We start from the raw sequence: 23,980 nt of genomic DNA, 5'->3' as shown, positions 1-23,980 counted from the left end.
CATTTTTTATAAAATGGAAATATAAGACTTTTTTTTTTTTTTTTTGGTACCGGAGATCGAACTCAGGACCTTGCGCTTGTGAGGCAGGTGGCGGAACCACTGAGCTAAATCCCTGACCTGTATAAGACTATTTCCAAGAAAATGAGGATGGGCTGTGAAAAATTCCCTCCACAATTCCCTACAAATGAAAAACGACTACAGGATCAAATAAACATGTCCTGATTTTCTTCAGTGATTCTTCAGGAAAGCATTACACCTATCAATCACAATAGGCTATTCATTTTCAGCCAGAAATCAGGGGGAAAAAAATCTACTGAGTGACTTATATGGTTTAGCAGGCAACTCTGCCTAGTACTAGCAGGCAGAGATGCCTGCTCTTGCTCTTCCATAATTCTGCTTTATTGTTTTATCTTAGGAGTTTGACTGAAGCTTTATATGACCCAAATGGACATGTCAGATAGCAGCGTTGGGCCAGCATTGCTCCTTTGATAATGGCTGCTATTGAAACTAAATCTGTGAAATAGCAGGGCTCAGCTGAGTTCACTTCCGGCTAAGGTCAACCTGGCTCCAACCAAATCCCTTCCCCTGAATTATGCTTTGTCACTGACCTGATGGGTTGATGGTTAACTGCAACCCAGTCTCAGCACCCTTTGATCTCTCCAAGCAAGACAAGCAGTGCCTTCCTCCTTTACATACCTGTCGGCATATCAGATATCCCTGCCTGCATATCAGATATTTCTGCCTGCATTATCAGCCATCACCAGATGCTTCCAGCCAGATCCTTCTGGACACTTCACACTGTCCTGCTAAATGTCTTCAAAGGATACCTTTCTTACCTTCCCACACTTGGAGTCAATAAAATGGGCACACTTGGCGCCCCTTGTCTTTGCTGCCCAGAGCAGCATTTATCAGCCCAAGACCCAGTTCTCTCTAAATCTTGTTTCTTGTCTTTATCAGCTGGTGGTGTAGTGTCTAGCATTACTAGGCTAGAGATGTAACTCAGTGGAAGGGTATGTGCTTACCAAGTGTAAAGCTCTAGGTTCAATCCCCAGCACGAATTACTACTAATAATTATTATTTCTACTTCAAATAGCTTCTATTTCAATTTTTTTTTTTTTGGTACCCGAGATCGAACTCGGGTCCTTGCGCTTGCGCAGCAGGCGGCAGAACCACTGAGCTAAATCCCCGGCCCTCTATTTCAATTTCTAATCTTTCTTATCTGAACAAATGACATGAAGAGACTGGTATGAAAAAACTGCACAGGCTGGAGTACTTGTAACAACAAAATGCAACTAACTGTTTATAGAAGAAAGTTAGCCTCAGATACTCTCCTCCAGGGCCTAACAGGTTGTTGCTTGAGATTAAAATACCTAAAAGTAGCCCCAAACTCTAAGAAGAATCAAAATGAGTGATGACAGTTCAGTATGAAAGAACAGGGATAAATTTATACGACTGGCAGAGATTCATATGAAGTAACTAAATCTATAAAGCAATGAAAAATGTTCCTGAGCTGACACAGAAATATTTCTTCCATCAAGGAAACATGAGTTCAATACACCTACATCAAACAGGCGGGAATCGTGCATCAACATCAAACACTCTTGGAATGCTTGACATGGTTTGGTATCATTCATCTTTTATAGCCTTCAAAATTCATTATGTTAATGCATGCTGAGGTCTTATTTATAGAGAAAAATATATATAATGGAAAGATCCAGCCTATTTTCTCATCAGTGACAATAACACAAGGAATATAACATGGATCTTAAGAAATACAACAGAATATAGTGGTAATATTGATCACACATAAAAGACATTCATTCAACAACCACTGAATTTAACAGTGAGACCTTTATTAAGAGAATCACACGTAGTTATGAAGTCTACCAACTCACAATACCTCTAAGAGTGGATACCAATTGCTCTTATTTAAATGGAAAATAAATTGAGAAAATTAATTGATTTGCTTACAGTAAGAAAACATTCATGTCAGAGGTGAGAATAGAAAAGAAAATCATTTTCAGTCGGTCTTCAGGGATACCCCTCTTTTTTTTAGGGATACCCTTCATACACCTTTACACTGGTATTTTAAAGTTTGAGTATATTACTGTATTTCTCCTTTTTTAAATAAAGATGAACTGCTTGTTTGATCAATGTACTTGAATAATTAAAAAGTGAACAGCAAATCCATTTTTATGGTTAATTTTTCCAAACACTTAACAATATTAGAATGTGTGACAGGTAATATATATTGCAACAGGTTATAAGAGTCCAAACAAGTAGTCTCAAAATTTGTTCGAAGCAAGACACAGCTCACTAACATTTTGAGAAAAAAACAAGTAATGAACAAGATAGTATCTAGACAAAGGCACAGCTTTCCACAACTGCTTTGTACTCTGCGCACAGTAAGTCCTCTCAGAGAGAAGATATGCAGAATAAGGCTTGCATTAGAAGTTGCATATACTACTACTGATATTATCCCATTTTAGGACAAAAGGCTCTATAAAATCCCTCTGAGGAAAAAAGTGCAACACAAAATCTTTATAACAAAGGAAAGCAAAAGTAGCAATAAAGGCCCACAATACACACAGTGCAAATACAGTATTTCAGACTAGGTCAAAGAAGTTTTGGATTGGAGTGCGAAATTTCAAAGATATATTTTGCAGCAACTGTTCAAAGCTTCAGAGCTACAGCAGAGAGACTTGCAGTCAGTAACTAAGTGGTTGAAACGATTAATTTTTACTAAGTCTTAATTCCGTTCGGAAGAAGTGCTTTATCTTTCAACTATTCCACTGTTATGTGGTTCATACTTCTAAACTGCAGTCATCTCAGACTTGCTTGCCACACAACTGTGTAATGCCAGACAATAGCAGGTGCGTCAAAAGAGAACCCAGCAGGCCGCCGAAGGTGCTTTTATGGGAAGCTCAATGCTGAGCAGCCTTACAGTCTTTTTACATTAATCATAAAAACTGAGTTTATTCGATCATGTATTATCCCTTCTCAAATGAAGTCACAGCAGAGGAAATCTATTTAAAAGAGGCTTTCAAACTAATCCTGTGGGTATTTTTTAAATCTTCACATAAAAGTCGACTTCTTTAATACAGAAGAACAAACATTTTCCTTTAAAAAATCTCATTTTAAGCCAAAATAAATTACAACTTGCAGAAATAACTTTTTAAGTGGCTTAGCACTTATCCCAGGTATACAGAGATACCTTTTTGTACATCTTCAGGAATTAGAGACACTGAGACAGTATTTAGCTCTGAAATGACACGGTGACACAACCCTGGCTCAGGGAACAGATCAAGCTTTGTGTCTTATGAATAAAAAACTGATAGTCATCATCCAATCCGTAGTCTTGTATTACGTATATATTAACAGTCTAGTCAATGAAAAAAGGACATTTCATAAACCTATTTCAGAACTCAGGGCATAAAAATGTAAAGAAACAAAAACATTTAATGTACAATCTATTTATACATTTGGCAATGTGTAAATTATATCGAGAGATAAAAGCTTATCTAAGCCCGGGATATAGCTCAGTGGCGCCTCGCCTGCCTGACAAGTGCAAGGTCCTGAGTTCGATGGGGGCGCGGGAGGGGCCTCATCTACAAATAGACTATAACAAAAGGAAAATGTGATTTAAGAAGTGATCTCAGGAGGCCGGGGATTTAGCTCAGTGGTTTCGCCACCTGCTGTGTAAGCGCAAGGACCTGAGTTCGATCCCCGGTACCAAAAAAAAAAAAAAAGAAGTGATCTCAGGTCCAGAGCTCTTCGGTTCTTCCAAATTTGTAGATCAGAGTGCTAGAAAGATATGAGTATAAATCATGAGGAAAAACATGAAAAAGTCACACAATTCATTTCCTAAATATACTTTGACAGGTACCTCACTGATCCCTTCATTACAATTAAATGAAAGGTCATGGTGGTGTTGTCTGAATTTGCTTGTTTTGTAATGCCAGGATGGCTGAGCTTAATTAAATATTCCTGCTTAAAACTTAAGACACTTAGAAAACTTGTAAGGTAAAGAGACATTTTTCATGGTAGCAAAGCATTAGAGCTGACTGTATCTGAACTACAATTACTGAAGCATCCTAAAATAGACCAGACTGCATCTCTTCATTCCTATAACAAATATTTATTGTGGGCTGGGGATTTAGCTCAGTGGTTTCATCGCCTGCTGTGCAAGCACAAGGACCCAAGTTCGATCCCCAGCACCCAAAAAGCCCCCCAAAAAACAAATATTTATTGTGTGGCAAACACGGGATATATGAGAAACCCCTGGCTAAGTGCTGAGATGTGACTGAGTCAAAACGAACAAAAAGAGTTCCCTAATAAGAGTTCAGAGGCCAGTGACGGAGACAATCAAATACATGTAAAAACCCAACTGCAAAAAGAAAGTGCTATTAAAAAAAAAAAAAAAGGAAGTGCTATAAAAGAGTGAAAAATAAGGACCTGACCAAGTTAGAGGTCAAGAAAAGCTTTCCTGAGGAAGTGGTAACTGAGCAGCACCAGAAAGAAGAGTGGGAATTATCTCAGCAAAGGGAGGGCTAGGCAGAAGGGACACCGGACCATGAGGCAACTTGTGGGCATGCTGAGTATGTTGGATTTGAAATGTCAACAACCCAAGAAGGGATGTGAAGTAGAAATCTGGATATGGAGTTAACCTGGAAACACATCTGTAACTCATTAGCACTTAAGCAGTGAAGTCCTAAGCATAAATGCACATACCTGGAGAGGAAAAAAAATGAGTCAAGACAGCTTAGAATAGAGCCTTAAGAAAGTTCAAGTAGGGCTGCGTATTTAGCTCAGTGGTTTTGCCGCCTGCTGTGCAAGCGCAAGGACCCAAGTTCGATCCCCGGCACCAAAAAAAAAAGAAAGTTCAAGTAGTGATCAAGAAATGGAGGGCTAGCTTGCAAAGGGAACAGACGGGAAGCGACAGAGACCAGGAGCAGCTCTGCCTAGGTGCTGCATGTGGTGCTGAGGACAGGCTCAGCCTGTCACCCTGCCAGCCTCTCGTGGGACAGTCAGTGCAGCTGTGTTGTCCACCTGAGCACAGGCCTTAGGACACACAAGGTTTCTGTTCATCCAGGAGTTAGTTATCTGTATGGGTCCATCCACCATCAGAAAGAGCTGAATCTGAACTCCAATGTAATCTCGATTGCCCAAAGTGTCATCTGAAAACTTCCTGCATCCTCAGAAGGCTGTCAGTCACATGGCCAGATAGACAACCTCAAGAGAGCAGATAATCGAACATCTTTCAGAGTCAGGAGTGTCTGGGCCACAAAGTAGTAAGAGCAAGCACAAATAGCTCTCCCTGAGTTGAAAGCTCAGGAAGCTCAGAGCCGAGAGAGCAGAGAAAGCTCTGCAGGAGGGCAGGAGACCCACAGGAAGTGCCCTGGAATTTTCAGAGTTTTGATCAGATGATGCCCATGGAGAAGCTACACAAGGCACTGGGAAGGGTTCCCAAAACTCCTGCAGAGCTGGAAAGTGTAGTTTCCCAAACAGAGTGGAGAAACCTCAGAATGCATGGAGCATCAGAGAAACGGGAAGAATGCTCAGCGGGATGTTGTATTATTATCTTAGGAAGGGGACAAATTAGTCCTACATTACAGCTGCTCTGGTCTGCCCAACAAAGCTTAGAAACATGACTTGGCAGGATCAAACTGTTTCCAAGTGTCCTACCTGCATCCCAGAACAAAGCTAACAACATTTAACAGAATACCAAAAGTCCCAGCCCGAACGAACTACATACAAAGCAGCAAATGAGGGAAATACATCCAAAATGAAGAATACACAAAGCTGGAATGATCAGCAGACACAAACCCAGAAACGACACAGACTGTTAGACAAAGACACTGAAATAGTTATAAACATACTCAGTATGATCAAGAGAAGGCAGAAGTAGGAACATTAAGGAGAGACATGGAAAACATAAAGACCCAAGTCAACTTCTAGATAGGAAAAATACAACGTCTGAGATGAAAAATTCATTAGACGAGATAGGTAAGATACTGCTGAAGTAGAGATCAGTGAACTTAAAGACACACCAATAGAAACTATCCAAACTGAAATGCAAGAGAAAAAACAACAGAAACTTTAAAAAAATACAAATGAAAGAGGAGAGGGAAGGAAGGAAGGAAGAGAGCGGAGGGGAAGAGAGAGGAGACAGACCTGAGCATTAGGAAACTGTGAGCAATTTCAAGAAACCTAATACAGAAGCTGGGCACAGTGGGATGCACCTGTAACCCCAGCCACTGAGGAAGCTGAAGCAGGAGGATCACTGGAGCCCACAAGTTTGAGCCCAGCCTGCCCAGAATAGCAAGACCCTTTCTTCTAGATTAACTGCAAAGAAGCAGCCATATACCATATATACATATCATATATATATCACATATATACCATATATATATCATATATATATCATATATATATATCACATATATAGATATCCCTGGACTCTCAGAAGAAGGGCAAGATGGACAGAAAATAATCTGATGAAATAATGGTGGAAAAAACAGCTCAAATTTGATGAAAACTATAAACTCATAGAACCAAGAAACTCAATGAACCCCAGCAGAAGATAGAAGAAACCACAGTATGTCATAATCATGTTGCTTAACACTAGTTATAAAAAATATAGTTCTTAATGGGTTATAGCTTAATGATTTGGGGGGAAGGATATGTTTTCTAAGTAGATACCTAAATGATAATCATTCTGAAAAGCAGAGAATATAGCAGGGTGTGAGCCTGTGGCACACATGCCACAGCAGAGCTGTGTATATCACTGAAAGCTCTCAGAGGTTGCCAGCACTGGAAGGTAGGATTCAGTTTGAGGGGATTCTAGAAGATTTCCCCTAAGCAATACTTTTAATATTGGTTTATTTTTACACTTATCTTAAAAATCCAATCAGAAAACTCAAACTCAAGTCCTACAAAGTTTTATATATAGTGTACATATAATGCATTAATTCTGTCTTTTTTTTAACAGAGGTACATGATACATTTTTCTAACAATGCGCAGGCACTGAAAGCAACCCTGTCCTGCACAGTAGCCTTACATAAGTTCTCAGCCTGATTTCCTCATAATAAAACAGGAACAACATTTGATGTATGGAATGCTAACATATATAAAGCATCCAGCAGAGGTTTTGACACATAGCATGACCTCAAGTTAGAGGGTCTGACATGCTTTTACGTAATAATGGCATTTTTACTTTCTCAAGTCCTATGCATTCTAATTCTATATACATGTTGTTCTTATGACAGAGCTGACATTTCTTTAAATGTTGTAGCTATGGCTAAGAAATTAAGCAACTTACCTAAAAAATATAAGAGCATTTTGAAAAAACACAGCTAGCCCTGGATAAACATCGGTATCTGCACATACAAAGTAAAATGAATTAGTAACGAAGTCCTGTTACTCATAATGACCATGCTCTCTATATTACATCATACTATTATTTATCAACTCTAAGACATCTATAATGAAAATGAAATAATAAAATGCCACCTCCCAAAAGACTGTTCTCATTCTAGATAAAAGTTAGTAAGTGTTATCGGGTCTTCTTATTTTATTATTTTTGTTTTGTATAAAGAAATAGGCAAGGGCCGGGGATTTAGCTCAGTGGTTCCAGCACCTGCCTTGCAAGCGCAAGGTCCCGAGTTCGATTCCCGGTACCAAAAAAAAAAAAAGAAAAGAAATAGGCAAGAAACAAGCTAAGAAAAGCAAGTCTAAGAATTCCAGGGTCAGAAGTTGCTTCTAGGAGGCTGATGCAAAAGCCCCAACATTCAGAGCCTAGCTTGAGTGTCTCCACTGGAACACTCTGTCCTAGGGGAACCTGGAGGTGCAAAGAATCTACTCTTTTGTTCATAAGAAACAAACTGTCAGGGCTGGGGATTTAGCTCAGTGGTTCCGCCACCTGCCTCGTAAGCGCAAGGTCCCGAGTTCGATCCTCAGTACCAAAAAAAAAAAAAAAAGAAACAAGCTGTCAGATTGCTGGTACCTCCAAGTATCTACCAAGCCAGTGAGTGCCTGCCCAGACTGGCACAACTGCATCCAACAACTCAGTCTTTTTGAGTGTCGTATCTGCTTTGACTACGTGGTGCCACCCATTCTTCAATGCCACAAAGTGGCCATCTTGCTTGTAGAAACTTTTATCCAAAGCTTATGTGTTGTCTGACTTGCCCAGGATCTGTTAGTATCCATCTGCAACTTGGCTATGGAGAAAGCAGCCAATGCAGTACTTTCCCTTTGTTTGTTTGGTTTTTTTGGTACTGGGGATCGAACTCGGGTCCTTGGGCTTGTGCAGCAGGCAGCAAAACCACTGAGCTAAATCCCCAGCCCAGTACTTTCCCTTTGTAAATATGCCTCTTATGGATGTGCAGTAAGTTCCACACAGAGAAGCAGACCACGAAGAGCTCTGTGAGTTTAGGCCTTACTCCTGCCATGCCCTCATGCTTCCTGTAAATGGCAAAGCTCTCCACATGCTGGCATGCCCCACCGGATGCATCTGCACAAAACCATTACAACTCTGCAAAGAGAGGCATAGTGTTTCTTGCTACAGACATTACAGACATTAATCTTCCTGGTGCTGCCGACTAGGTGATGATGCAGTCCCATTTTGGCTTTTATATGATGTTGAATTTGGAAAAACAGGAGAAATACAATGGTTACGAGCAGTTCTTCAAAATCATATAACTGACAGGAACACACAATCAAGTTGAAAAGTTTGCTTTATTGACGAGCTAAATGGTCATAGGTGGCAACTGACACGGGAAGCAAATCCTCAATCTATTCATGAGAACTGTAATAGCCATTATGAATTCCTAGTGTTTGACACCAGAATTGCACAGCTTTTTGCAGAAAATGACAATTTAGACACCAATGTAACTATTTCCATGTGTTGAACCAGCAATCAAACATTTTCAGATGAGTGTCTAAAACTGCTGCATTCAATTTCACGGAGAATAAGTCTGCCCTGCCATTCTGAAACTCTTCTGGTAACTGGAAGCTAGACACAAGAAGGTAAATAGAAAGGCTATTATATACAGGAAATAGGCCAGGTATGGTGGTGTATTCCTACAATCCCAGCACTGTGGGAGGCTGAGGCAGGAGGATCACAAGTTTGAGTCCCATCTAGGGAACTGAGCAAATTCACGACACCCTATCTCAAAATAAAAAATGGCAAAAATCTGGAGAGGAAGCTCAGTGGGAAGGTTCTGGGTTCAATCCCCAATAGCACAAATAAATACATACATACATACAGGAAACAGTTGCATGTGGTAACACCAATGTATTTTAAAATAAGTCAATAGTAAACCACTAGAAAAAAATATAATATACATTATATAGAGATGGGCATCTTTTGTATTAGGAAAGGAAGCATTTTTATTTGTTTTTTTGTTGTTGTTTTTTTGGTACCAGGGATCGATCTCAGGTTCTTGCGCTTGCGCAGCAGGCGGCGAAACCACTGAGCTAAATCCCTGGCCCTAGAAAGGAAGCATTTTTAAATAACTCTCAATTTTGTGTTTGTTGTGATTGATTGTATTGTTAAAAAACATTGGTTTTCTGGGCCGGGGATTTAGCTCAGCGGTTTCGCCGCCTGCTACGCAAGCGCAAGGACCCGAGTTTGATCCCCAGTACCAAAAAATATATATATATTGGTTTTCTGCTTTGTTTTCTGGTACATGTGTATTTGGTTTTCCCTTTTTTTTTTTTGGTACCGAAGATCAAGCTCAGGACTTTGCACTTGCGAGGCAGGCACTGGAACCACTGAGCTAAATCCCCTGCCCTGGGTTTCCCTTTCTTTAACTGACAAGCCATCTCGGCAGTCTTGCACTACTGCTTTCCCGCTTTGTGAGTCAGTATGTAATGTGGCTGTAATTGTGTGTCTGTGTGTTTATTAATTTGTATTAATTCTAGTTTCTCATTAAATAAATTTTACTCTCTGTAACTCAGGTTTTTTCTCACTTTTTTGTAGTTTTTTTAAGGTGTATCTTTTTGATATGCATAATTGTTTATGGTAAAATTTATGTCTTCAGTACAGATTTTCTTTTCCCTCATTAATCAGTTCGTTAGAAATATTTTAAATTCAGCTATTTTGTGAAGATGAATTCCAGAAAGGAAACACCAGAAAGACTTATCAAAAGCTACTACAGCTCCTAGCTGGTCTCTTTCTCATGGTCTGTCACTCTTTTCCTTTGTAGAGGTTACCCCTCGCATTGGCACGCAGCAATAAGGTTAGCCTATCCTTCACAAGCTTGTGGCCTGCCATTTTCTTCTCTTCCTGAGCAATGTATGTTCTCCTGGGAATTTTCTTCCAGAAAAGGCCAATTTCATCACAGTTGAAGACTTGATGAAAGCAAAAGCCATTTCTCTGTGTCATCATGTCAAACTGCTGTATGTAATTTTCAGCAGCCCTTTTATCAGCACTGGATGATTCACCATGCCTAGTTATGCTATGAATCCCAGTTCTTGCTTTTAAATTGTGAAACCACCCCTTACTGGCACAAAATGTTTCACCATTATCACTCGTTGATGGATTATCCTTTACAAGATCTACATTTATAACCCTAGCATTTTCATAGAGTATAGCCTCAGAAAGCCTATAACCTGCCATCTGCCTTTTGTTTATCCACATAATAACAGCCTTTCTACCTTGTCCAACACTGTTGATCATGACTTACTAATTTGATTAACACCTTTAGCAACACTAGCTTCCTTATACAAATCTTCTCTCTGTAAGACTGTCAAGATGCTAGATTTCAACAGGCTGTACATATTAGCTAGATCGGTCACATGAATGGTAATCTCATATTCCTCCACAATTTTCTTTCTTCTTTTCTATTGTGATCGCTTTCTCCCTTCCTTCCTTAGGTTCTTTTCTAGCTTGGGGGGGGGGCACTTTGATAGCAGTAATTGTAGTGATTATATAAAGCACTGAACGAAATCATGTCCACAAACTTGAGCATCTTACATATGCTTTTCTGGCATCATGAGTCTTTGTTTACAACTGCACAAGCAGCTGGCATTGGGCTGTAACTCAAGACCTTGGTCATATGTTAAAACTAAAATTCTGGTCATAAACCAAGTTGTTCATCCCTTGAATTTCAATATAGCTTAGTTTCCCATCTATAAAATGGGCCCACCATAGCACCTAGCCCATAGAAAATGAGACTTAAATCAATGTCTATATATACTGCTTAGAATACCAGTACCATTTGATCCATTAAATGGTACTGATAGACTACCTTATTAGAAATGCTTCAGATCAAAGTGTTTCAGATTTCATTTTTTTTTCAATATTGGAATATCTAAATATACATAATGAGATATCTTGGGGATGTGACCCGAGTCTAAACACTAAATTCAATTATGTTTCATTTATACCTCATACACATAGCCTGAAGTTGATTTTACACAGTATTTTTAGTGCTCTTATGTTTTGACTGAAACCTATCACATGAGATCAGGTGTGGAATTCCCCATTTGTAGCATCATGTCAGCCCTCAAAAAGTTTCTAATTGTGGGCCATTTTGGGTTTCAGATTAGATGCTCAACCTATATATAAATGGTAACTGCTATTATGAATATTAATAGTTCAGGATAATCTGTACAGTAAAAGATTTAAAACATGTTAGAAATGTCCTCTGAAATAAAAACATATTTATTTTAGAAGCAGAAAAGTATACATAATGACCAATGCTGTTGAATTAGGATGAGATGCATAATTAAGAACTTCCCAGGGCTGGGGATTTAGCTCAGTGGTTCCGGCACCTGCCTCGAAAGCACAAGGTCCCGAGTTCGATCCCCGGTACCAATAAAAAAGTTCCTCACTGTGTTCTAGTTCTTTAAAGATTCAGTAAGATATAGACCTTACAGAAATAACTTACTCCCGTTTTCATTTCAGAACTTGAAAAGCGGCATGTGTTGCTTCAAGTAATTTAACACCACTGACTGAGGCTATCTTTATACTTTGAGTTCCAGCAAAACCTCACTAAGTGTGTATACAAACTGAAACCTAATTTAGGAATGTATTTTTTGTAAGAAATAGCTGAGTTTCAACCAATCACAGGCAGCCAGTGAACAGCCAATCTCCAAATAAGACAAATGCCTCATCACGCCATGTCTAAGGCAAAACCCAGCTATAGCTCAATGTCCTCAGCCTATAGGCCACTCCTCAGGCTGCCTGATCAAGCTGTTTTTGGGGGTTTTTTTTGGTACCGGGGATCGAACTTGGGACCTTGCCCTTGCAAGGCAGGTGCTGGAACCATTGAGCTAAATCCCCGGCCCTGATTAAGCTCTCTGAACCTGTTTGCTTCTGATGCTACCCAATTAAGGAATCATTCTTTGCTCAAAGAAACTTAAATTACCTAAAATTTTCCTTATACCATACCTATACAGATCTTCCAAGAAAATCAGTGATAGTATCCCACTCTTCTTGGAGCCAGAGATAAAATGAGCCAAAAACATATTTCCCTATGTGATTTACACAAAATAGGCAGGTCTACAGGGGCAGAAGGTATATCTGTGACTGTCCAGGACTGGGGAAGAGAGGGAGGGAGGGATGATTGCCTGAGGGGTTTGGAGTTTCTTTGGGGGTGATAAATGTCCTAAAATTTGATTGTGACAGCAGGAGCACAACACTGAAAATACACTAAAACCTGTGTTATACACTTTTTCTTTTTCTTCAGTTTTTTGAGACAAGGTCTCGCTGTGTAGTCCAGGTCAGTCTTGAGCTCCACAGCTGTGCGAGGAAAGGAAAGGAGTCAGGGCCAGGGATTTAGCTCAGTGCTTCTGTCGTCTGCCTCAAAAGCGTAAGGACTGGAGTTTGATCACCAGTACCAAAAAAAAAAAGAAAGGAGTCAGAAATTCTAGAAACAGCCTCTAGTCCAGGCGTTGTCAGTGGTTGGGACTCCCACCCAGGGCCATTCTACTGCACAGTGACAGGCTGTGTCAACAACCAGTGACCCTTGGGCCAGGGATTTAGCTCAGTGGTTTCGACGCCTGCTACACAAGCGCAAGGACCCGAGTTTGATCCCCAGTACCAAAAAAAAAAAAACCAACCATTGACCTTTCACACAGGGGGACAGATTCATGCTAATTTAATAACTACACTACATCTTACTTTGGGTGGACTTAACAGATTTAGCTAAATACAGAAGACACACGAAGCTGTCCTATGAAAGAAAGCAGGAACACATACTTACTCTGGGTAACATATGCCCCAAAAAGAATCCACATGGAAGCAATAAGTGACCCGAACATCAGCATGAAACCAATGAAGAGCCAAACTCGAGCACCTGTGTGAAGAAGCGGCTTTGTGATTTTGCTCAGTTTTGCAGTTCCATAATGTCTTAGGGATGTTTAACACTAGAGACAGTGTTTGTCTAGTATATAGTATGCATGTCAAAGATAGTCATATATTAAGCCAGGGATTTAGCTCAGTGGTTCCAGCGCCTGCCTTGCAAGCACAAGGTCCCGAGTTTGATCCCTGGTACCAAAAAAAAAAGATAGTCACATATTTATATATGTCTGTATTACAGTTAACTGAATAAAGATTTAAAAACCTAAATGGAGTTACAGACCATATCTGGACAGGGAAAAAGAAAAAAATTACCTTTTTACTGGCTAGAGAAACTAGTACCTGAGTAACTTCTGCAAACTTCATTAGTAATTATTTAACTAAACTGGTTCATTAAATGCTAACTGAAAAAGCACATTATTACACACATTATCAAAATAATTTCTCTGTAAGGAGCACCAAATGTACTTCAATCATCATCAGGCAGGAACAAGAGATTTCAAATGAACAAGGACCAACATGTCCCCTTCTAGTAAATGGTAAGCTTCTGAAATCACACCACTGCTCAATCTGATGTAAATAGGGCCATTATTCATAAGTATATTCAGACTTTTCTGGCTGAAGTAGCCAACTTGTACCACATACCCTTTAAAAGCTCAAAGTCAGAAGCATCTCTTCAACCCTAGAGTGTATAGGATTCTAGACTCTCAATAACGTAACCATCTGGGCCCTGAAGTAAATTGAACACATTTTTAGGAAAGCAGCCTAGGGCCGGGGATTTAGCTCAGCTGTCTGCCTTGCAAGCAAAAGGTCCTGAGTTCGATCCCCAGTACAAAAAAAAAAAAAAAGATCTCAGGAAAGCAGCCTAATACTTGCATCAGACACTTTTCACAGGGATACTGATGGGCCATCATCCTATGGGAAAGGAATAAAGCTCCACTGATGTGAAAATAAAACCCCAGCCAATTTCTACACAGAAAATGAAATATGCCCCAAACGCAGATATTGTTACTAAGCAAATAAAAACATGCATTTTAGACACCAGATACTCAAGAAGCATTGATCCAAGTTCAGCAGGGCTAGAATAGCTGATATTTGAGAGAAATGGGCTTCCAGATGATCTAAATTTTACTACAATACTAAGCAGCAGATCTCTAGAAATACAAGGTCATGTTTCATTCCATGGAGAAAGACAACTGCTAAGCTTATCCAATTACAGCTTTTATCTAAAGTGAATAAAAGCAACTGTTAAAAATCCTTATAATTATTTTCCATCATACCCTTTTTTTTTTTTTTTTTTTGCTTTTCTGAGACAGGGTCTTACTATTAGTTTAGGCTGGCCTTGAACTATGTAGCCCAACCTGGCCTAGAACTTGTGGCAATCCTCCTGCCTTAGCCTCCCAAGTGATGGGATTATAGGCATGTGCCACCACGCCTGGTAACCATCGCATTCTTTATATATGGCCATACATGTTAAAACTTTCTAATAGAATTAAACCAGAAAAAAAATTATCTTGAAAAATGAGGATGCTTTTGTTAGGCAAAAAATAAAACATTCTGAGCCGGGGATTTAGCTCAGTGAAGGTTCCACTGCCTGCCTCAAAAGCACAAGGTCCTGAGTACCAATAAATAAATAAATTAATTAATTATTTTTTTTAAAAAAACATTTTCCTTTTTTTACTTTGGCTACGAGGAAGCTCAGATTTAAGATTAATAAACAGGGGCCAGGGATTTAGCTCAGTGGTTTCGCCGCCTGCTAAGCAAGCAAGCGCAAGGACCTGAGTTCGATCCCCGGTACCAAAAAAATAAAAAAGATTAATAAACAGTTAAGAGGGCCAGGGATTTTGCCCTGCAAACACAAGGACCCGAGTTTGATCCCTGGTACCAAAAATAAATAAATAAATAAAAATAAATAAACAGTTAAGAGGATGTATTTTGAACTAGATTCTACGTACAATTATTTTTTTTCCACCTAGATCCTACACCTTTTTACACATTTATTACTTAAGAATATAATTTATGGTATATTTACTATTTTGATGCTGTCCTACAAATTCCTCTGGGAATTAAATGAAGATAGTTTACAAATCAGCCATTTAAGTTATAAGAAAGCTTAGTGTGACAATGCCTAACTGGACTATAGGACAGTTCTGTCTTAACTTCTGAAGCCCTAGTCAAAACTTGCACTATGCACTACATATAAACACAAATGTACAATTTAAGTGGGTGAGGGCCGGGGATTTGGCTCAGTGGTTCTCCCACTTGCCTCGCAAGCACAAGGTCCCAAGTTTGATCCCCAGTAGCCCCCCCCCAAAAAAGCGTATCTGTATTGACAATTTAAATGGGTGGAACACTCAAAAAATAAAATGTAACCATCACAGAGGGAGGGTAAAAAGTATGGAAACCAAACTGGGCACGGTGGCGCACGCCTGTAATACCAATAAAAGATACCACATAGCACTAAACCAAAGGGACCAATGGCTCTGGACTGGGAACATGGACACCACAGAGGGTAAAAGGATGGCCCCTGGGGTCAGAAGTCTTTGGCTCCACCACTTATTCTGTGACTTTGGGCAAGCTAAGTTTTCTGTGCCTTAGTTTTTGCATCTAACACTGAAGACCTACACCAGTCGAGGTGAAGTATGCCTATAATCCTAGCACTCTGGAGGCTGAGACAGGAGGATTGCAAGTTCGAGACCAGTCTGGGCTACACAGTGAGCTCATGGCTGACATGAACTACATAGGAACCTGTCTCAAAAAACAAAACAAAACAAAAAAGAGGTCAGTGAGAACACAGTTAATGAGTTAATACTGTGACTCCCTCGGGGCAGTCTCTGACATACATTAAGCTTTCTGTAAGTATTTGCTTATTCTTTTTTTTTTTTTTTTTTTTTTGGTACCAGGAATCGAACTTGGGTCCTTGCGCTTGCGAAGCAGGCGGCAAAACCACTGAGCTAAATCCCCAGCCCAGTATTTGCTTATTCTTAATCACCCTTCAAAATTCCTCTCCCATCTATTGCAAATTTCCAACTGTAAACAAAAATCATTTTTTCTGCTTCTTGAAGGTTGAAAACAGGACTTCCCACACTGTGCTTTTTACATGGGTCACTGAAATTCCACTGAGAACAAACTCCTGGATCCTAAGAGAATGTGTTATAGCCTAAATAAAGAAAAATATCATTGGATGACAATTCAAAAGAATTCAAACTACAAATTAATTCATTTGCAGACAAACAGCAAGTTTCTTCTAAACAATTTTGTTGCAGCCTGTGGGTGGCTACTCACGTAATCAGAATTGAATGTGAGAAGCACTGCAGTCCTGCCTTAGCCCTCTCATGTCCACTGCTGAGTCACAGTGACTGCGGCTGCTATGGGAAGGAACATTCTTGGCCAGCAGTGTGGGTGATTAAGTCAATCCTTAGCACTGCAGGGGTACCCTGGAGTCCATGACCCACTGATTTTTGATCTATACTATGAGCAGCATAACATGACAAATATCATTACTTTAACTTTCATAAGAATTTATATAAAACTAAGACTTTTTAAAAAGTTAATAAAGCTGGGCATGGCTTGTAATCCCAGCACATGCTGGTAATGGCGCACACTTGTAATCCCAGCACTCAGGAGGCTGAGGCAGGAGGACAGTCAAGAATTCGAGGCTAGGGGCCAGGGATTTAGCTTAGTGGTGTCGCCACCTGCCTTGAAGGTGCAAGGTCCCGAGTTTGATCCCCAGTACCAAAAAAAAAAAAAAGAGTTCCAGGCTAAGGGGCTGGGGATTTAGCTCAGTGGTTCTGCCCCTTGCCTCGGAAATGCAAGGTCCTGAGTTGGATCCCCAGTATAAATAAATAAATAAATAAAAGACTTCAAGGGAATGTGGGCTATATAGTGAAACCCTGTCTCAAAAACAAAAAAAAACAAAAAAATTTTAAAATTAAAAAAAAGTTAATAAAAATGTTCTTTATTATCATTACTAGTCCTGAATAAGGACTCAAAGGAGGCCTTAGCTTTTCTGCTGCACAGTCCCTATGTTGCCTGTATCCACTTGCAGCCCACAATGCCTTTACCTGTTCTTCCTAGACAGCCGCTTTCATAGCTGTCACCTCTCACCTGCGCGTTGGACACCGCATTTATCCTAGAACAAACAAAATCATCCAATGAGCTTTCATGCTATTAAAATATTCACTTAGAAGGAAACAGATTATTTCCTAAATAAGGTCAATATTTAAACATATCTTCTAACAGGAATCCTGCATAGAAATATTACATTAGTCTTTTTTCCCCTAAACTACACCCAGAAAACATACTTATTTTAAGAGATTTTACCACTTGTCTCCACAGATTATGAAAGAGCAGCCAATTTTCTCATTTCTTCACCTATTTTAAATGGATACATCCCATTTTAAGGTTCTCACAAGAGTTAAATGGGAGTTGGGAGTGTCACTCAATGGGAGACCCTGTGATCCCAAGCTCAGCACATGCAGCCCCTGGATTCATCCCTAGCACCAAAAACAAAAAAGAGCTCAACAGGTCCTCATTTCGTTAGAAGCCAAGTGATTTCTCTTAAACTCAGATGAAATTTACTCCATATACAAACAGGACCACTTTATTCGGCATCTTTCCACTTCTGTTAGAGCAGAGCACACTAATGAGTAGCAGGAATTGCCTTTTCTTAGCAGCCTGAATGGATATTAAGTACAGTGGACCCTTGATTTACAAACTCAATTCGAGGGCCGGGGATTTAGCTCAGTGGTTCTGGCGCCTGCCTTGCAACCGCAAGGTCCCTAGTTTGATCCCCGATACCAAAAAAAAAAATACAAACTCAATTCGCTCTTGAGGGCTGGTTGTAACTCAAGTTGGTCAACTGAGGCTCAGGCTCCTCTACACAGCCTTCAAAGACTCTCTGGCAGATCTCAGTGTCCTTAGGGAGACACTGGCCCAGGATTTCTCAATGAACCCCACACAGGAAAGAATGTTGTAATGTTCCTTCCAAAACCCTTTAAGGGTTAAATCTGTATGTGAGATGATCGGGAAGCACAAGCAGCCGACATTAGGGTCATAACTCCAGACATTGGTCGTAAGTTAAAACTAAAATTCCAGTTGTAACCCAAGTTGTTCGTATGTCAGGCCAGTCATAATTTGAGGGTCCACTGTATGTAGTTTCATTTGCCATAATATAACCTTTCTTTAAAATTCCTGAAAGGGCCGAGGATCTAGCTCAGTGGTTCCACCACCTGCCTTGTAAGCGCCAAGGACCCGAGTTTGATCACTGGTACCAAAATAAATAAATAAATAAAAATAAAATTCTGGACAGAGTAAGGATATTATATAATCTTAATGTTTAATATTTTAAAAAATTGTTATAAGGCATGCATGGAAAGCTTCCAAACTCTTTTAGGAAGTGAAATAACTCATAAACCTGAAAGTGATTTAATAAAAAAGAAGAGTCACAGGCCAATCTCATTTGCAATCAATTCTGCTCTCCCCCCAAATAAGAACATAGTTGAGGAGCACATTTTAAAAAACAAAACAAAACAAACCTCATGGTAAAAGCTAAGCATTTAGAAATGTAACTTATTTTATTAAACTTAAGATACCACCAATTTGAAGATGCACCATTAATTTTTTAATACTACCAAGAAAGAAAGAAAAGTTATTATAATTCTGAAGAGACCACTGACTATAAGAGTGTGATAGTATGATACTAACATAGTGTGAAAAAATATACCTTGAAACTAACAAAATATGCTAACTTACCAGTTTAACAAATAAAAGGAGAAAAGGTACATATAATCTTATAGATGCTAAAAAAGATACTGTATTTGACTAAAGCTGGGCATGGTGGCGCACACCCATAATCTCAGCACTTGGAAGGCTGAGACAGAAAGATCGTCAGGAGTTCGAGGCCAGCTTGGGCTACATAGTGAATTTAAGGCCAGCCTAAACTACATAGCGAGACCTTCTCAAAAAACTAAATAAAAACCCAGGTATTTGACTAAATTCAATACTCATTCTTGGTTTAAAAAAAAACCAACTTAACCAGACATGGTGGTGCATGCCTACAACCCCAGTTACTCAACAGTTTGAGGCAGGAGGGGCAAAAGTTCAAGGCTGGCCTAGCCAATTTAGGGAGACCCTGTCTCAAAATGTAGAAGTGCTAGAGTGCCTGCCTAGCACATGAGACCCCAGGTCCAACGGCCAGTGTCACAAAAGCAACCTTAATAAACTGAGAATACAAATGTGTCATGTTAAAGAAGAATCCATCAATAAAACTGAAGTTACACAAGAAATCACTGACCATTAAGGGAAAAATATTTTTTTCAATCTTGAATTGAGAATTACCTCATACTTACATGAAGAAGGCCAATGTGGAAAACACACCACAGGTGTGAAAAGTATGGTTCAACTGTTCCGGCTTAGGATAGACCACTGCTGCGTCAATCATTATCCACCAGCCTGTAAAAAACTGAAGACACAGCCAATGCTCTCTAGGCAGCATTTCTTTCCAATATTCCCAAGCACTTCTGTTCCCACAAATGAGAGGCATGCTTACCAAGAGTCAGTCATCACCTCTGCGAAACTATTTTAGCCTGCTACTGTCTTAGTTATGTCATTTAATATTGCTGAACTGACTGAACATGAGTTTGTAAAATGTTTCTAGTTTAACAAACTGAACAGTTCCATGTAAATGGAACAGATACAAAGCAGACAAGTTGCTACAGAATTTCTTAGACAAATTAAATGCAGGTGTGATGATATTTTCTAAAGTCCTGACAGAATAGGGAAATATATAATCCTCATATTTAATATATTTTTTTAACAAATGTTTTTAACATTTTTAACCTAGCTAAACCCTTTGGCTGTCATTTACGCACTGCAGGCCTTGATGAGCATACAGGCCAGGGCTGCATGGCCCAGACACCAATGAACTCTCCCCCTCCTTCAGCCACCAACCAATGACCCCTGAGTTCAGAGTGTGGGGTCCCTCTGCTCCCTATATCCACTTCCCCACTTTATGGCTAGGATCTACAATGTTCCCCCAAAAGACTCATTGTGCTGAAGACTTGATCACCAATATAGCAATGTTCAGAGATGGGGCCTAGATAGTAGACTGGATCATGAGGGCATTAATCTCATCAATGGATAAAATGATGAGTTCATGGCTGAATGGGCTATTAGCAGGCGAGGCCTGTGAAGGCAACAGGTCATAGGAGACACTTGCTTAAAGGATGTACTAGGACCCCAGTCCCTTCCTCTAACTCTCTCAGTCTATCACCCTCTGCTTCCTGGCTTCCATGAGGTGAGCAGTTTTCCTCTGCCACACCCTTCCACCATGATGTCCCTCCCTTGCCACGGGCCTACAGCAATGGAGCCATGTGACCACAGACTGAAACTTCTGAAACCATGAGCCAAAATACATCTTTCTTCCTCTAAGCTGTTTTTCTCAGGTATTCTGTCACAGTGATGAAAAGCTAGTTAACGCAGGAGCCCAAGAGCAGCATGGCATAGTGAAGAGACACTGCCCTGGGCAAGAGATCTGGGTGGAGGTCTCCTGCTCAAAGAACAGATTTCTTGTCAGCATTGTACAGTCAGCAGGTGGTGGGGAACAGAATTCCACCCACCTCATCCTTGGCCAAGGCACTGCCCACACCCCTTGCTTGTTCTTGCCAGAACACCCCAAGAGAAGAGGCATCCAGGCCGGGGATTTAGCTCAGTGGTTCTGCCGCCTGCCTCGAAAGCGCAAAGTCCTGAGTTCGATCCCTGGTACCAAAAATAATTTTTTTTAAAAAATTTTTTAAAAGAAGAGGCCTCAGGGCCAGGGATTTAGCTCAGTGGTTCCAGTGCCTGCCTCGAAAGTGCAAGGTTGCGAGTTCGATCCCCGGTACCAAAAAAAAAAAAACAAGGCATCCTGGGAGACTTAGGATCCTCAATCAACTCTGTATTCTGAGCTTGGGGGTACAGTGCCCCTGCTACAGCAGGTCAGATTGAATAGCTTGGCTCTCCAGAGCCTTTCAAAACCATGTTGTTTTTCGTTTGTTGAGGGTTTTGGGGTTTTTTTTGGTACCAGAGATTGAACTCAGGACCTTGCGCTTGCAAGGTAGGTGCAGCACCACAGAGCTAAATCCCCAGCCCCTCAAAACGATGTTGTTAAAAACCACAGCCAGGCTGGGGATTTAGTTCAGTGGTGCCAAGCGTGTCTGGTAAGTGCAAGATCCTGAGTTTCATTCCGGTACCGGAAAAAAAGGAAAAAAAAAAATAAAATGAGTGAAAAGCTTCCCAACTCTTTATAAAGTGAAATAACAGATACATCTGAAAGTGATTTAATATAAAAAAGCCACACACTAATCTCATTTGAGGTCAATTCTGCCCTCCCCGCAAATATTAATGAACATAGTCAAGAAGCACATTATAAAAAGAAAAAAAATCTGCATTCAGACTTCTTCACAATTATCTTTAGTTCCTACTTTGCCCTACTTTCTTTGTTTTTTCCCTTATTTGACTTTGGGTACAGAACTATACACTGACAAAAATGAATTCTAAAAATTATAAAAGATGCTAAAACCTATTTTAAAACATGCAGTGGGGAATAGGGAGTGGCTGATAGCATGATAAAGCAAAACTGGTTGTGATTTATTTTTGCTTTGTTCTGTTTTTTGAAGCTGGATGATAAGTTTCTGAGGTCAGGGGGAGAAAGGATCTTTTTTGTTTTGAGACAGGGTCCTGTTGTGCAGTTCAGGATGGCTTTGAACTCACAGTGATCCTCCTGCCTCAGCCTCCCAAGTGCTGGGATTACAGGTGTGCACCACCATACCCAGCAAGGCATGACCTTTATACCATTGTCTATTTTTATTTATATTAACATTTTCAGTAACCAAAAGTTTAAAAAGAAAGAAAGCAACAGAAAGCAAATTAAACTAATGGTTTCCTCCACAAATTTCTTCTGTTGCTGCTCCCCAGTACTGTAGTTAAGGGAACCACGATCCTATGGCCTCCCTAGAGCACCTACAGAGTTTCCATTCTAATGAAGTCTCAGGTGCTTCCACTGCTGTCTACACATCCTGACCTTCAATGAGTCACAACAGCTCTGTTACATCAAATTTTGAGCCTTTGAGAATCTTCAAGTACTTACACATATATTGATCATCAAATTAAAAACCATAATATGCTAGCACTAGAACTAAAGAAAAGGTACTAAATTTAACAAATTTACCAAAACAAACCCAGCATCTACCCTGTTCTGGAGTAACAGTATCTAGAATCCTGGTAATTATCTATTCAAAACAGTAGTGAAATCCAATACCTGGGAGGGTTTTCTTGGTTTAAAGGAATCAACTAATTTCCAGAGCAAAACATGAGACATAAATGTCATCATTAAGCTTTTCTCACTTACCAATATGCCTGCAACCACGGAAGCCACAGCATTTCTTCTCTCACTCCAGTCAATGCATTCACATTCTGGCCATCGGAAATTATCTAGGAAGCCTGCCATTCTTATTCCTTAAACATAGACTTTTCATTAAATACTGTATCCTACAAACAAAACAAAAAGTAATCAAAGTAAGAAAGTGTTTCTAGGAGTGAAATATCTAGCTGGTCATGGTGGTGCACAACTGTAATCTCAGCACTCAAGAGGCTGAGGAAGGAGGATTACCACTAGTTCAAGACCAGTTTGGGATACATAGTGAGACCTTGTCTCAAAAAACCACAACAAACCAAAAAAAGTTCAAGCCCACCCTGGGTAATTTAATGACTAGCAAGACACTGTCTCAAAATAAAATACATTTTAAAAGGACTGAGGATGTAGCTCAGTGTGAAGGAAGTGAAATATCTTTTCTTTTTTTTTTCTAGTAGTACCAGGGATCAAACCTAGGGGGATTCTGTCACTGAGCTACATTCCCAACCTCTTTTTAAAGAATTAATTTTGATACAGGGTCTTTTTTTTTTTTTTAGGTGTTCTGGCCCACAGTTTCCTTTCAGTTCCAGCCAACAGCTACCATCAACTGCCAATGTGTGCGTAGAGACACTTCTAGGTGATGCCATCCTAGCCACGGCATCAGCCCCACACTCTGAGCTTTCCTGGGTGAGGTGCCAGATGTATGGAGCAGAGATACATCATTTTGGCTGCACTCTTCCCAAATTCCTCACCCACAGAATCCAGTAAACATAATAAAATGACTGTGTTAAGCCACTAGATTTTGGAGTTAAATCTATAATGTACCAACAGGTAACAATGGACAGAAATAAGAGAAATAACGTGAATAAAGAATGACAGAGCTGGGCATGGTAGCATGCATCTGTAAAAAAAATGAACAATAAAAAGGTGGCATATTATGGGAAATTTTTAAAACAAAGAAATTACAGGGCCCGGGATTTAGCTCAGTGGGTCCAGCGCCTGCCTCGAAAGCGCAAGGTTCCGAGCTCAATCCCTGGTACCAAAAAAAACAAAGAAATTATGTCCAAATGGATGATTTAGAGCTACCAAAAATTCTAAAAAAAAAAAAAAAATCAATAAATATAAAACCTATTTAAAAATACTGAGGAGTATTAAAAAGCAGGCAGACTCTGGAGGGGATATGAACCCTTGAAAGAAAGAAAACACAATGAGTAGGAACCACATTTTTTTGTTTGTTTGTTTGAGACAGAGTTTTGCTTTGTAATTCACGCTGGCCTTGAAC

The 23,980-nt window shown here is 39.9% G+C and overlaps 1 protein-coding gene and 1 pseudogene across 8 annotated transcripts in view; one reads left to right on the top strand and one right to left on the bottom strand.

The window, feature by feature from the left end:
• Positions 1-23,980, bottom strand: part of Tmem50b (transmembrane protein 50B) — a 55,857-nt gene that overhangs the window by 13,877 nt on the left and 18,000 nt on the right. For 2 of the 8 annotated variants that reach the window (XM_004842311.4, XM_087212769.1), the window contains 6 exons: positions 22,696-22,835; positions 19,658-19,770; positions 17,372-17,439; positions 13,213-13,305; positions 7,323-7,380; positions 1,833-3,804 (listed from right to left, as the gene is read on the bottom strand). In XM_004842311.4, the coding sequence (XP_004842368.1) occupies positions 3,759-3,804; positions 7,323-7,380; positions 13,213-13,305; positions 17,372-17,439; positions 19,658-19,770; positions 22,696-22,794 (477 nt within the window). In that variant the 5' untranslated portion in view covers positions 22,795-22,835 and the 3' untranslated portion in view covers positions 1,833-3,758. Of the gene's footprint in view, positions 1-1,832; positions 3,805-7,322; positions 7,381-8,718; positions 9,015-11,648; positions 12,827-13,212; positions 13,306-17,371; positions 17,440-19,657; positions 19,771-22,695; positions 22,836-23,980 lie in introns of those variants that run through there. The other 6 variants (XM_013071307.3, XM_087212768.1, XM_021256197.2 and 3 more) reach the window with 4 other exon arrangements.
• LOC106009205 (E3 ubiquitin-protein ligase SIAH1-like) lies at positions 8,223-8,910 on the top strand (annotated as a pseudogene).

This window comes from Heterocephalus glaber, unplaced genomic scaffold (genome assembly GCF_053883595.1).
Source record: "Heterocephalus glaber isolate CG9 unplaced genomic scaffold, H.glaber_assembly_v1.0 deba00000122, whole genome shotgun sequence".
Classification (NCBI taxonomy): domain Eukaryota; kingdom Metazoa; phylum Chordata; class Mammalia; order Rodentia; family Bathyergidae; genus Heterocephalus; species Heterocephalus glaber.
Note: the sequence above shows the minus strand (reverse complement) of the source record. Positions and strands in the feature narration are given on the sequence as shown.